Source organism: Dreissena polymorpha, chromosome 3 (genome assembly GCF_020536995.1).
Source record: "Dreissena polymorpha isolate Duluth1 chromosome 3, UMN_Dpol_1.0, whole genome shotgun sequence".
NCBI classification, from domain to species: Eukaryota; Metazoa; Mollusca; class Bivalvia; order Myida; family Dreissenidae; genus Dreissena; species Dreissena polymorpha.
This window is the reverse complement of record NC_068357.1, coordinates 69,623,541-69,638,553: the sequence shown is the minus strand read 5'-3', so window position 1 is coordinate 69,638,553 and position 15,013 is coordinate 69,623,541. Positions and strand designations below refer to the sequence as shown.

Here is a 15,013-nt window from a genome sequence, read left to right as displayed (position 1 = left end):
TTGAGACTTAATTATTTGGCATGGAATTTAATTTTATCAGGAAGAACTCTGAGCTGTAGGTATGTACTCGTAAAAGCACTAAGCTTTCAAGAAGAACTAAATACAGTTCACACATGCCATTATTGCTCAGGTCCAAATCGCGACACATTCTATAAAAAGTGTCAGGACCTTTTACCTAAAAGCGGGATAGTCCCACCATGACACCAAAAACGATCAATCGTTCCACCTTTACTTTAGTCAGTAGTCAGTATATTACTCACAAAAACTATATTTTTCTGGCCAACATCGGCCATAAATGTGTTTAAATATTTCATGAACACAAACTAGAGTCCCATTTTCTGGAAGTAAACAAAAATACGCACTATCGCCATGAGAGTGACTCAGGGTTCTGGCTGTCAATTACTATTGTTGCCAATGGCGACAAATTAAAAATTATGGCAAGAAATTCGTGCAAATGGCATTCTTTAAAAAATCCCCATTTTTTTATCATAATATTTCCTTAAAGTGACAGAAGACACTCTGTTTACGTCTCACACATCTATCAATAGCAATAAGCGACCCCTGTCATAAAAACCCCATGGTGTTAATTCCTTATAAAATAATTTATTTGCTGATTAGGTGCCAAAAACAACACTGGTGCAACCTCGAGTAAGTTTTAGCCAGAGAGAGCTTTAATAAAAAATATTATTGTAAACTTTTAGAACATACTTTGTTTTTTACGAATATCGGCACAAAATTGTCTTATATCAGGACGCAAGGATAAACACCCCAAAAATGGGACTTTCCCTCCCAGATTGGGGGGTCTGGCATGTTGGATGAAAAAGAACGTAATAACAAAGGTCAAACTCTGGCAAACATTGTTGACCATAAAGAAAATTATTTGTTTATCTCCATCCCACAGTTATTTTAAGCTCGACTATTATATATGAAATATATATAGTGGAGCTATCCTACTCACCCCGGCGTCTTCGTCTTCGTTTGCGTGCAAATGTTAAAGTTTTCGTACTACCCAAAATATTTTCTTTGTCCCTTGACATATTGCTTTCATATTTTGCATACTTGTTTACATACATGACCCCAACCTATAAACAAGAGCAGACAACTCTATCAAGCATTTTGTCATAATTATGGCCCCTTTTCCACTTAAAAATAGAATATGCAGCAAATGTTAAAGTTTTTGTACTACCCCATTTATTTTCATTGTCCCTTGACATATTGCTTTTATATTTTGCATACTTGTTTACCAACATGACCCCAAGCATTTTGTCATAATTATTGCCCCTTTTATACTTAGAATATGCATATTATTGATAAATCTATGTTAAAGTTTGCTTACTACCCCAAATATTTCCTATATCCTGTGACATATTGCTTTTATATGTTGCATACTTGTTTACCAACATGACCCCAACCTATAAACAAGAGCAGACCACTGTATCAAGCATATTGACATAATTATGGCCCCTTTTACACTTAGATAATTGAACCTTTTGCTTAAATTGCCATTACTTCTTTATTTATGATCACATTTTATTATTACTTTGACAAAACAACACTTACCTGAATACCACAATGGATTCCACCCAAACAATACCACACGCCCCTACCAGAATCCCTCCTTCCCCCCCAACCTCACCCCCCCAATTTTTTTTTGTAAACATCGTCTAATAAATTACCACACCCCACATTATACCCCTCTCTCACCCCCATCCCCCACCCCCCTACCCCCACACCCCCCCTTCCCCCACACCCCCAAACATTTTTTTTTAAACATCGTCTTATAAATTACCACACCCCACATTATACCCCCCTCTCACCACTCCACCCCCCGTACCCCCCCCCCCCCAATTTTATTTTTTTAAACATCATCTAATAAATTAACACACCCCACATTATAAACCCCCCTCTCACCCCCACCCCCCCAAAAAAAATATTACCACACCCCACATTATACCCCCCTCTCACCCCCCACCCCCCTACCCCCACACACCCCCACCCCCCAACCCCCACACCTCCAAACATTTTTTTTAAGCATCGTCTAATAAATTACCACACCCCACATTATAACCCCCTCTCACCACCCCACCCCCCCTACCCCCCCATACCCCCCCCCCCCATTTTTTTTTTAAACATCATCTAATAAATTACCACACCCCACATTATACCCCCCTATTTTTTTCCTTTTTTTTATTTTTTAACGTGTGTCTAATAAATTATTGAAAATGAACAATTTCCCCATGATGGCTTACGTTATACTGTCAAGCACTAGTCAATAGTCGAGCGCGCTGTCCTCTGACAGCTCTTGTTTAGCTTTCTAACTGGCTTACAACACATTGTTTATAAGAAAACTAAGTGTTTTGGTTGTTGAAGCCTAATATGAGTTAGTTGTTTACATATTCATGTATTTATATGTATTGAAAATAACAACATAATCAAATTATTGTAGTAGCATATTGTTATCTTGAAACATATAACAACTAAGAAATAATCAGCATGAATTGTAAAATTGCATGGCATAATTTGAGAACCGATAAATGTAGTTTGTCATATTAATGATTTATTGAAACTGAATGTGATGTCATATATCACTCACTGTCAGTTGCTGTCACACAGAAATGAAGGATAATGCAATCCATTTTATTTGAAAAAAAGACTTCACACATATCTGATGCAATTCTCAATATAAAAATGTACTTCATTGAGCTGTAAACATAAACTTCTAAACTCTTCTTATTCTGTATAATTAGTGACATCTATTTAAAAGCAATTAAAGCCTTAATTCTTAATGTATTTATTATGCTCCCCCAAAAAATTTTGAGGGTAGCATATAGTCGCCGCTTCGTCTGCTGTCCCTCCGTGCACAAATTTTGTCCGGGCTATTTCTCAGCAACTAATGACCGGAATTCAATGAAACTTTATGGGAAGCTTCACTACCATGAGGAGATGTGCATATTATCAGCGGGTTCTGGTTGGATGATTTTTCACAGAGTTATGGTCCTTTGAAATGTTCCATTAACTGTACATATAGTGCAATTCTTGTCAGGGCTATTTCTCCGCAACTAATGACCGGAATTCAATGAAACTTTATAGGAAGCTTCACTGCCAAGAGGAAATATGCATATTATCAGCGGGTTCTGGTCGGATGATTTTTCACAGAGTTATGGCCCTTTGAAATTTAATAACAAAATATTCTTGTCCCCCCCCCCAAATACTGTGCCCTCAAGACGTTTCCTTTTATCTGAATATATAGTGCAATATTGTGACAAAAAAACACTTTGGGGAGCATCACCCATCTCCGACAGTTTGTTGTTACTTAGGATAAAGTAAATTAGTTACAGGGTTAATTATTGTTGTTTTTTAGAGCCAAGGGAGAAGGAAAAGACACTTAAAAGTATTATTTATATCTCTAAAATATCCATTTACTTTCAACGTTTCCAAGGCTTATCATTATATATTTGCCATTAAATCAAATTATTTACTATACTGCTGCTTGTCATTTCTTAATAGCTTGTGTTCTCATGTCTGTCTGGGTCTTCATATTTCTTGTTATATAAAGTAACTATTAAATGTAATTAAGCCAAGCTCTGTGAAAAGAGGGTTTAATGCATGTGCTTGAAGTGTTGTCCTAGATTAGCCTGTGCAGTCAGCACAGGCTAATCAGGGATGACGATTTCCACTTGTATGGTATTTTTTGTTTACAGAAAGTCTCTTCTTTGCAAAATTCTAGTTTTAGCGAAAAGTGACATCCATGAGATGACACTTTACGCACATGTATTTAACCCTTTGCCATAGAGCATGGCTCATATTTAAGGTTTACACATGTAAAGATAACAAAATGGGCATGAATGGTATTTGTAATTGCCTTTTGTCCCTTGTGGGCTGTCATTGTTTGCCATCTGAACACTAGAGCCCTCTTTTATTGCCCAATCTTCACAAATCCTGGTCAGAACATTCGCCCCAATGACGTCTGGACCAAGTTTTTAAAAGGGTCATCTGGGGTAAAAAACTTATAAGGGTTCAAAATTAAAGAATTAGCTTAACAACACACTACATATTTTATGTATTTTCCAATTGTCCTGATACTTGTTTGAATATTTGTCAGAATTTTATCTCAGCCCAATTCTAGATTGGTCATGTTGGGTCAGAAACCACTAAGTCAAATGGAATAAAAAGGCTGTGAACCCTCTAGAAGCAACATTTAAATACCAATTATATCTCAGCTAAATTTGGAACTGGGTAACGTGGGGGAAAAAACTAAAAAATAAAATAAAATAGATGATGAAACAGCATAAAAGCTTATCACAATGGGTCAGTTCCTTTTGGTCTCAGGTGAGAGATCAAGGGCTGTTATCCAAATGGCCCTCTTTTAAGACAAGTTACTGAGTTCTTATTTTTTGTTTGAAGTGACTTAAAAACATGATTTGAATATACATCACAATTATAATGTTTTATAGTTAAAATGACAATTTAAAAAAAAAGACAAGACACGATACCTCTTTCACATATAACGCTAGTAAATGATATGCAGCTCTAAAAAGATTAATGGGCTGTGCTCTGTGAAAAGGGAGTTTAATGCATGTGCTAAAAGTGTTGTCCCAGATTAGCCCATGCAGTCTGCACAGGCTAATCAGGGACAACACATTCCACCTAAACTGGATTTTTGCTAAGAAGAGACTTTCTTTAAACGAAAAATATCATGAAACAGAAGGTGTTGACCCTGTCGCAGTCCGCACAGGCTAATCTGGGACGACACTATACGCACATGCATTACATCCCCTTTTCACAGAGCGAGGCTCATTTGTGTTACCTTTTCAGTTTTCATTTTGCTGGGTATCTAAGCGTGATGGTCACAAATAACAGCTAATTATTTCATGCAATACTATAAAAACATCATCATTTTTGTACAATTTGATTGTTTCATTTATGTTAAAGACTCTTACTACATTTTCAAGCCTGTGGTAATTGTAAACAGACAACATGTTGTTGGCTGTATGGTACATAATTCATGTCTACATGTCTTCATTACCTTTGTCAAAAGCTGTCAATGAAAGCATTACATTAGTATTTAATTATCATTTATAAGTGCTCATTTTGCAACATTTATACGAGCTTCAGTTTGCAAATTTACAACCATGGGATCTTTCTTCATAATCATTTATAGCTTAAGAACTTTAATTGTTAGCCAAATATATGCTTAGAGGGCTAAATACACAATATTCATTTGCTGTACATAGCTTTGCTTTGTGTGTGTTAAACAGTTCATTAAAGACTTCATAAAAAGATATTATACTCATTTGTACCCACGAGTTCTTTTAGCTTGGAAGAAGTGCTGGTATATTTCTTTGTTACTTTTTACACTAAATGTGAAGAACATTTTAAGCTTCCATTGTGAGCATGGCTACAATTGATATTGGGCGGGAAGATTTGATTTTGTTGGCAACAAAGTTGATAGAAGTATTGTCCTTTCTTCTGAGAAACCTGAAAACCAATTAGAATCATCAAAGGTCAATGCATCCTCAGGATATTGTTAAGAACTGAATTGGGTCATGCTCTGTGAAAAAGTGGTTAAATGCATGTGCTTAAAGTGTTGTCCCAGATTAGCCTGTGAAGTCTGCACAGGCAGATCAGGGGCCAACACTTTCTGCCTAAACTGGATGTTTGCAACGAAGAAACTTTCTGTAAACAAAAAATACCATAAAAGCAGAAAGTGTTGTGCGGACTGCACAGGTTAATCTGCGACGACACTTAACGCACATGCATTAAACCTCTTTTTCACATAGCATGGTCTAATTTCATATTTACCTCAAAATTAATAGGTGTCTTCCTGTCCTCCCAGGTAACAAGCATACCAGAAAGTTGTGTATGATGGTATGTGTTTGGAAACTAATGTTTTGAGCCCCTTTGACCTTGACTTTTGACCTCAAAATCAAGATAGCGTGTGGAAACCAAATGGTCTGCAGACCTACGTAAAGACAGTTGCAAAGCAACATACTTCCACTTCTTCAAAGGGAGCATAATAAGTATGTTGGGTAGTCTTTAGAAAAGACCCATTTGAATTTTGAGATCAAGAACAATTGCATATATTGACCACTTCGCTGCAAGTTTTACAAACATTTCTGGTTTGTTTTTATTTTTCCTACGCCATGACATTGATTTGAAAATTGGATATGTGCAAACGAAAAAATAGCCGTTTTACTTCTTTCATAATCATGATCTTATTACTGTCTGCATCCAGGAATCTATTACAACTTATTTTATTATTGCATGCAATTGCATAGAAAGTTGTAGGTTTACTGAAAATACTCTTGAATCTTTTTTTGGTATGGTCCTAGTTTAAGGAATGTAAGTTTGATTTATAACAATTTTACCTGGATTATCCTAATAAACTATTGATTAGATACTTAATGGAACTGGCAATTATAGAGTTATTGTTGATAATTCAGAGGTACATAAAAACACATGATTGCATAACCCAATCAATTAAATCAAAAGGACAGGTGGAGCAAGCAAAGTTTTTAAAGTTTATCTATCATTTCCATAGTGTAATTGAGCTCCAGTTTTGTATTTGAGCCTCGCTCCATGAAAAGGGGGTTTAATTCATGTGCGTTAAGTGTCGTTCCAGATTAGCCTGTGCAGTCCGATCAGGCTAATCAGGGATGACACTTTCTGCTTCTATGATATTTTTTGTTTAAAGTACAACTCTTCGTAAAAAAAAATCTAGTTTATGCAAAAGTGTCATCCCTGATTAGCCTGTGTGTACTACACCTTTACGCACATGCATTAACCCTTTTTCACTGAGCACCGCCCATTTATATTTATTATATATTTCTCAGGTGAGTTTGACGACCTTGTCTCGGCTTTGAGAACAGGCGACATATTCGGTGAAGAAATGGCCAAAATGAAGAGAAACAAGAAGCGAATCTCCGCGCAAGTGAATACGTCAAGGGAACGAGTGAATTGAGCAACTGGCAGGATTTCCGTAAGTCAAAACACTGCCAAGTGAGTTGAGAGACTGCTTGCCAGGACAACACAATGACGATGAGTGAATTGAACACTGTCTTGGATTGCTTTCCAGGATTTCCACAACTCAACAAATAGAAATGAGTGAATTGAACAAGGTATTGGAAGGATTTCTGAAATTCAACACATTGACGATTAGTGAATTGAACAATGTCTTGGATTGCTTTCCGGGATTTCCACAGTCAACAAATAGACAATGAGTGAATTGAACAAGGTCTTGGAAGAATTTCTGAAATTTAACACATTGACGATGAGTGCATTGAACAATGTCTTGGATTGCTTGCTAGGATTTCCCCAAGTAAACACACTCACAGTGAGTGACCTGAACAAGGTCTTGGAAGGATTTCTGAAAGTCAATACCTCTTGAGTATTAGTCTATTGAAGGATTTTCTGTGCAATGGTAGTGTGTAGTTCATGCAAAATTGAAACGATGTTAGTGTTGACAATCCTGTTTTCATATTATGTTACTAGATGTGTCAGGAATTCTTTGGGAGGAAGTGATTGCAATAAAATTGTATTATCATGATCAAAATGTGGTGTTCTCTTGACACAAAGAAATATTTTGAGGGGGTGGGAATATGTCAATTAAGCCAATGCCAACGTCTATAATTAAACAAACAATGTTGAACTTGTTTGTGACATTTAAAATGCTGTTTGGCCTGTTTTGAATTTTAGACAAATGTAAAACAAATACATTAATGATTTTCTGCAATTTGAATAGATTTTGGAGTGTAAGTTTTGGAAGGAAGAAGGAAGAACAGTAATAGAACATGAAAGGAAATATTAAAGACAACTGACATAATGTTAAATAATAGTAAAATATTTTCCTGTCTGCAAATTTAGCAAGAGTAAGAACATGGGTAAGAACATGAATATGAGGTTTTAAAATCTCTATTGTTTTAGACCTTCTATGGCTGAATGAATCATGTCATTATATAAGTTGCAAGTTATTGTTATCAAATTGAGTGCCAAAAAGACATATTTCAGGTGTAGAAAGTCTAGTTGTCTACCTTGTGTTGCTGCTTCATTCAAATCCATTAGAGAATAATTGAGCTTTGTCCTGCAAAATTGAGACTTAATGCAGGTGTGAAAGGTCACACCAGATTAGCCTGTGCAGTCCACACAGGCCAACAGGGACAACACTTTCCACCTAAACTAGATTTGCTCTAAGATAAGGCTTCCTTTAAAGGAAAAATACCATACAGTGGAAAGTGTTGCCCTGATAAGCCTGTGTGGACTTCACAGGCATATCTGAGACAACACTTGAATTAATCCCTGTTTTAAAAACGTGTGACTCAATTTTAAACAATGTGTACAAAACTGTGGTACCTGCTGAACATGTTTATTTCAGATATGACAGTTTCAGACTCAAAATTTATAAAGTAGAAATTGATGAGCATATTTTTTAGTGTTTGGATAATGTTTAACAAATGTCATTCGTTTATGGTTGATACTGAAATTATAGGACATAAATACAATGATATTGGTTAATGTGTATGCTGTTTAAGTTTTAACAGCATTTTGAAACAAATAAAAGCATGGACCTTGTCCAATAAATTTAAAGTGTTGACCAATAGAGATTAATGAGTTTTTTGTAAATAAACAATTATTGAACTCATTTACCTAATTATTAATGATGTTAATTCTTAATTATTTATATATAGGCTATACCATTAGAACATGTTGAAAGAGTGTGTAATTTAATTATAGTATGCATATAATGAGTACATTTTTTTACAGATTCCATGAGATTATTTTTATCAAAGGTTGTTGTTTGTTTTGTTGCTGTTTATTCCTGTTTCTCCCATGTTTTAGGGAAGACTTCATAGTTTATGTTTTTCTTTGTGTTTTTGTCCCCTACTGGTGAAACTGGGGACTTGTGGTTTGCGCTCGGTCTGTCTGTCTGTCAGTCCGTCACACTTTTCTGGATCCTGCGATAACTTTAAAAGTTCTTCATATTTTTTCATGAAACTTGAAACATTGGTAGATGGCAATATGGACATTATGCACGCCATTTCATTTTGTTCCTACATCAAGGATTCTGGTTGCTATGGCAACAAATATATTAAAAAAAATAAAGATTATTTTTTTTACTGACAATGGTGGAGTTTCACCGGTAGGGGACAATATTGCTCGGCAATCTCTTGTTTTTTTCTATTAAAAGTAATTTATTCTTAGGAGTGCTGCAAATGTTTGAAGTGTTCAAAATATGGCTGTGAGAATGCAGTACTATATTAATGTATATGATATATTTATAAGCACATTATAAGGCATGTCATGTTTAGATAATTTTAGCACATTTTTGTCAATCAAGCTTTTAGCAATCTGCATGTGCAATGAAAATATGTCAACTTTAAAAACATTGGTCCATTAAAAAAAAACAACAGATTGTGGTTCTCAAATTAAACTTAAATATGTGTACATTCCTGGCTTTTGTGTAATATGCAAATTAATTTAAAATTCACATGGTTAATGTTTATTAATTGCATTCAATGGAAATACATGTATATGATAATATAATCATCATGTCATAGTAAAAATCATACATGGTTTGAAATTATTGTTTACAAGAAAATTCACGCACTTTTTTTCGGAACTGCAATCTCAAAAGGTTGAATCTAAATTCATTTTTCTGACTTGCATTTTTTTTAAAAATAAAACTTTCAAACAATATGTCTTAGTTATGTTTATGAATGATTCTTTATAATTTCAAGCTCTGTCCAATATTTGTGCATGAATCGGAAAATTGTTTTCCATCTTAGCAAAATTTTCTCCCCAATTCACCCATTATGTTATTCATTATTGTTGTCTTTTCATTGTTTTGTATATAAAATGTGGTTGATGCAAACAATTGTGCATGGACAAGTTAAATAATATTGATCAGATATTGTATTTGTTTTGTTGATTGTTTTGTTGTTTATATTGTTTTAAATTTCCATGTGCAATATGTACATTTAGAATGGGTTGTATTATTGAAACAGACCAACAAACTCTTGTCTTTGTGTGATTGTATATTATTTATTATGTCTATATATCATGACTTCATTAGCAACATAATTATGTATTATAATTGCTGATCCTCGTAGTAAAAACAGATATATATTGTAAAGGAAAAGCAGTAAATATTAATATATGCCATTTATATGTTTTACTTGAGTGTATAAAATCACTATTTTATAAATTTTGTATATCATACAATAAAAGTATGTGTTTAATTTGACTTTTGTAATTTTTCATGAAGTTTAATTAGTTTTGTTGTAACAATGGTTGAAATATACATGTTTGTTTTTGTTGTTGAGTGTATACCTAGTTTAAATAATTGGGACATAATATTATTATATATACTTATTGTTCCGATAGAAAGATTTTTTTATTGCCGACATTTACTTAAATTTAGAAATTTCATTCAGAATGCTTAATTTTATAAACAGGCTCTTACTTTAATAAAATATTGAAATACAATATGTATCCGGGAAGAGAAAAGCACTTATGTTACAACCTTGTTAATTGTATGATTATACAATGTTTACAATTTATTTTTTAATTATGTTTATAAATATTTTAAGTACCCTTAAATCACATTCAAGTGTTAATAGTATGTAGTTTCTTATGTATGTGTGATATTTTAGTATTTAAAATGATTGTAATAAGCATTAACAATATGAAAAAAATGACACAAACAATATTTTAAAAGTGCATGTAAAACAATCTAAACTGATCATCTCTCTTTAAATAATTTCTTGCGCGAATATATTCCGTTTTCCTAGCTTGTTTTGAATTATTGCAATGTTTTTTTAAATGATAAATATCAAATATATTCTCTCAACAGCCTTGTGTGTCTGTTAATAAGTATCTATATATTACCTGAGAATTACTACATTGTCATCTATATAGCATATTGTATGTTCAAGGGAAGCTATCGTTATAGATAGTACTCTGTCTGAAATTATGTATAACCTATTTTAGCCTGTAACATTTAACTTTTTAGTCTGAGTGCATGTAATTGCACCAACCAATTCTAAGTAACATGTTTTGACTTATAATGTTTTCATGTATATAGAATAATAATATTAACATTGGCATTAACTTCATTTTGTAATTGGCATAAATAGTATTATTTATTTACTTATATAAATATGAAAATCAAATTCCTTTTTTCAAATATTTAAGAGACAGTTGTTTGTCAATAAACTAGTTGTCTGCTTACTACCTACACTCATTGTAAAATTATGTAAAACATTGCCTTTTTAAGATTTGACATGAACTATTTTGACTTCCCTCTTTTTCCGATTCTGAACATTCCATGCTATATAATATTTTGTAGACTTTTCACTGTTTTCCGATCTGTCTATGTAAATATACGATTGAGCCAATAATTGCATGTACTTGGCATCTTTATGTCTAAATTAACAATAATTTTCCGTTTCATTTGGTGTAATGTTTTCTATTATGTGATGTTTGAAGTATTGCTCGGGTATCAACTGACCCTCATGTTATATAACTAAGTTTCAGCAAACATGTCTAAATGTACTCCCATTTGTCTATAAACTAACATCATGTCACTTACGTATGTCACTTACGTATGTCATGTGTCATGCCTACATTTAATGGTAAGACTGTCTAAAAACCACGCTTTTACTTTTTATTCAATCATGCTTATCATTTGTACTTCCATGTAATATTTAATCAACTATGCATTGAATGTATAATAATAAATAATTATTTAACAAAGATAATATATCCTGATCATGTATCTCAGTACTGGCAAGAATGTAAACATCTTCAACACTGATTGTCCTATTCAGTTCATAATCTTTTTACAACTAATATAATGGAGCCTCACTCTGGGAAAACGGGGTTTAATGCATGTGCGGAAAGTGTCATCCCAGATTAGCCTGTGTAATCCACACAGGCTAATCAGGGACAACACTTTCCTCTTGTATGACATTTTTCATTTATCCAATTTAGGCAGAAAGAGTTGTCCCTGATTTGCCTGTGTGGACTGCACAGGCTAATCTGGGACAACACTTTATGCACATGCATTATGCCCAGTTTTCTCAGAACGCGAGTCATATAATGGAGCCTCACTCTGGAAAAACCGGGTTTAATGCATGCTGTACAGTCAACACCGGCTGATCAGGGATTACACTTTTTCCTTTACTAGATTTTCTTTAAGATACTTCCTTAAAAGAAAAATACTATAAAAGTGGAAAGTGAGCAGAAAGTGTCTGATCCCTGTTTGGCCTGTGATATTGCACAGGCTAATTTTGGACATTTACGCATATCCATTAAGCCCCTTTTTTCCAGAGCTTGGCTTATATATTTGCTACAAATGCTTCCTAGATGGTTTGTTCGACTGAACTGGGTAGAATATTTTACAATATAAATATTGTATCTAATTTTGAAGTTAAGCTACTACTAGTATTTTACATGAACTTGTTAATCTTTTTCCAGCAATTAGAATTAGGTGTTTTTTTGTTTTGTTTTCGGAAAAAACGCTTGTTGTATGTAAATAACAGAAAGTATTTGATGTTTCAATAGATCGGAAATAGTTGCCAAGTTATGTGGCCTCAAATTAGGTTAACTTATTTTAGTTTTACTCATTGTGTCTTTGTATAGTCACGACCTGTGCTATTTATTCTGTCAGAAAGTTCCTAGTTTATGATGTGTTTTCTTACATAGAAAATTATATGTATATACAACTTTGTAATGTCAATAGAATGTCTGTATATTGTCATTTTAGCACATGCTATTTATAAATTAATAAATGCATCTGCAATTTTACATGTTGAAATTGTGTTTGATGGACCAATTTGTTTATGAAGGTCAGAACAAAAATAGTATATCTTTACAAGATTTTTAACTGTTTGATTTAATTACATGGGCGCCCCATGATATGTTCAAACATGTTGAGGGTAACGAGTAGACTGTTGTATCTTTCTAAAATGTTAAGCACAGATACCGTAGTTTAACGCTTAGCTGTCGTTTTTACTGCTAATAAGACCCTATTATAATCCTATCACTATTTGGGTCCGGATGCAAATTATAGTTTTTTAGAGGCGCAAAAATCGATTTTTGTAAAATCAACATATATGTTATTTATGTATTGAATTGCAAAATATGCAAACAGCAAATCGCAGTAATATAATAATTATTGCACACTACGATCTTTGAAACAAAAATTGTCATGCATGCGTTGCCCAATTGTATGCATTAATTGGTATAAGGTGAGAAGGATTTTATATCAAATGAAATATATCAATATTGTTGATATCTGTTTTCTTGCAAGATATTGACTTATCTTAACCATTTTGCGATGAAGATGTAGAGATAAGGATTAACCTGAATGTTGTAAGTACAAACGGGAGAATGACTCTGCTGAAAGGCAGGTCAACTTGTACTAAATATTGTCAAGATAAAATTTCTTATCATGTTTCATAAAGATTGAGTCATAAATGTGGCATTTAGTGTGGTAACAAACTTTTTCTAAGATAGCACCTGCGACCTATGTTTTTGAACGCGGTAGATCCTGATTCAAACTGCCCATATTTTGTCAAGATATTACGTTCTGACCACCTTTAAACAACATCGAGTCATATATCATCTACATAAACATTTTGACCAAGTTTCGTCAAGATTGGATGATAAATGTCGACCCTAGAGTGGTAACTTGCATAAAGTAGACGAAAGCCTACTGCACACAGCACGACAATGGGTGTCGGACATAACGTGATCGCAATAGATGACCTTGAGCACCTTGCGCAAAGGTGAGCTAAAAATAATTATTACAAAAATAAAACTCGTTTATAAAATTCCATCTCCACGTGTAGCACACGGAAACCACACTTGGTCCAGAAGTGCCAATGCATCAGAGTTGGGTGAATTAAATGCAACAATATACTTCAACACTGATGTAAGAAATTTCGAGTCCATATTTTGAGCCGCTTTTGTGAAATTATAAATATGAGCTTATTGTGTCAGGAGTGCTTTTGAGTGTACACATTTTCCTGGGAAAAATCAATATCCATTCGAAATGAATGTCTTATATATGATCATTTTGCCAATCATTATCGTGACAATCAAAATCACCATAGAAACATATCTAAACACTTTGCATGTGTATTTCTTCATTTTATGCATACTAGGCCATATGAAAATACGGGTTGTGCCTTGACCAAAGACTACACATTTATGTTGTGATATTTGTAAGAATTTGTTTTTGTGCTTTCGGAATTTCTCGACATTATTAAAATTGAAAAATATCCGAAACTTTCTAATATAAATTGATCTAGTGTCTTCAAAGTTGGGCTGTTAAATAAAAAAAAAACATGGGGCAAAAGTTAAACCGAAACCGAGCTCTGAACTTTTTCGGCGTTAGCTGTATACGCCAGCTTTTCACCTTACCTGACCTTTGTAACTGTCCAATAAAATTCAAATAAAATTTCCCGCGGCTAGTTCAGAATGAATACAGTTCAGTTATCCCATAGGCTGATATGAGCATACCACCAGAACATTGGAAACATGTCCGCGTCTTTGTAACACTGTTTTACTGCGTGTGCAGCATGAAACAATTTTATCTCTCACGAAAAGGCTTAATAGATAGAACAATTTTACACTCAATCTCGACATCAATACAGTTTGTGCGTCCACCTTTTATTTTCAGAGGCAACAGCGTTTTTACTTAAAGGCTATGTTCTCATTTTAGTACTGACTTTCATATTCCTATCAACATGTTAACATGTAAAAGTATAAAAAGCAGTGGAAGCGTGGCCTCACTTTTATACATTGCATTTCAACCCGTGAGTTATCAGGTTTAATTTACAGGTCATCGCTGCGTCCGAAGACGCTCATGTGCTGACCTGAGTTCGTGGCCAGTTTGTTATATAATATAGACCCTATCCGTGAACTAGGTGAACTGAGATTTTCTTTAGACCACAAAAGATGTTAAATGAAGATATTCAGCGATATAATTATGGTATGTCAATAATAGATT

The 15,013-nt window shown here is 33.8% G+C and overlaps 1 protein-coding gene across 2 annotated transcripts in view; it reads left to right on the top strand.

Annotated features, from left to right (window-relative positions):
- Positions 1-7,406, top strand: part of LOC127874633 (disheveled-associated activator of morphogenesis 1-like) — an 83,523-nt gene extending 76,117 nt beyond the window's left edge. For both annotated transcript variants that reach the window (XM_052419093.1, XM_052419094.1), the window contains exon 28: positions 6,834-7,406. In XM_052419093.1, the coding sequence (XP_052275053.1) occupies positions 6,834-6,961 (128 nt within the window). In that variant the 3' untranslated portion in view covers positions 6,962-7,406. The remainder of the gene's footprint in view (positions 1-6,833) is intronic.
- The last annotated feature ends 7,607 nt before the right edge of the window (positions 7,407-15,013 follow it).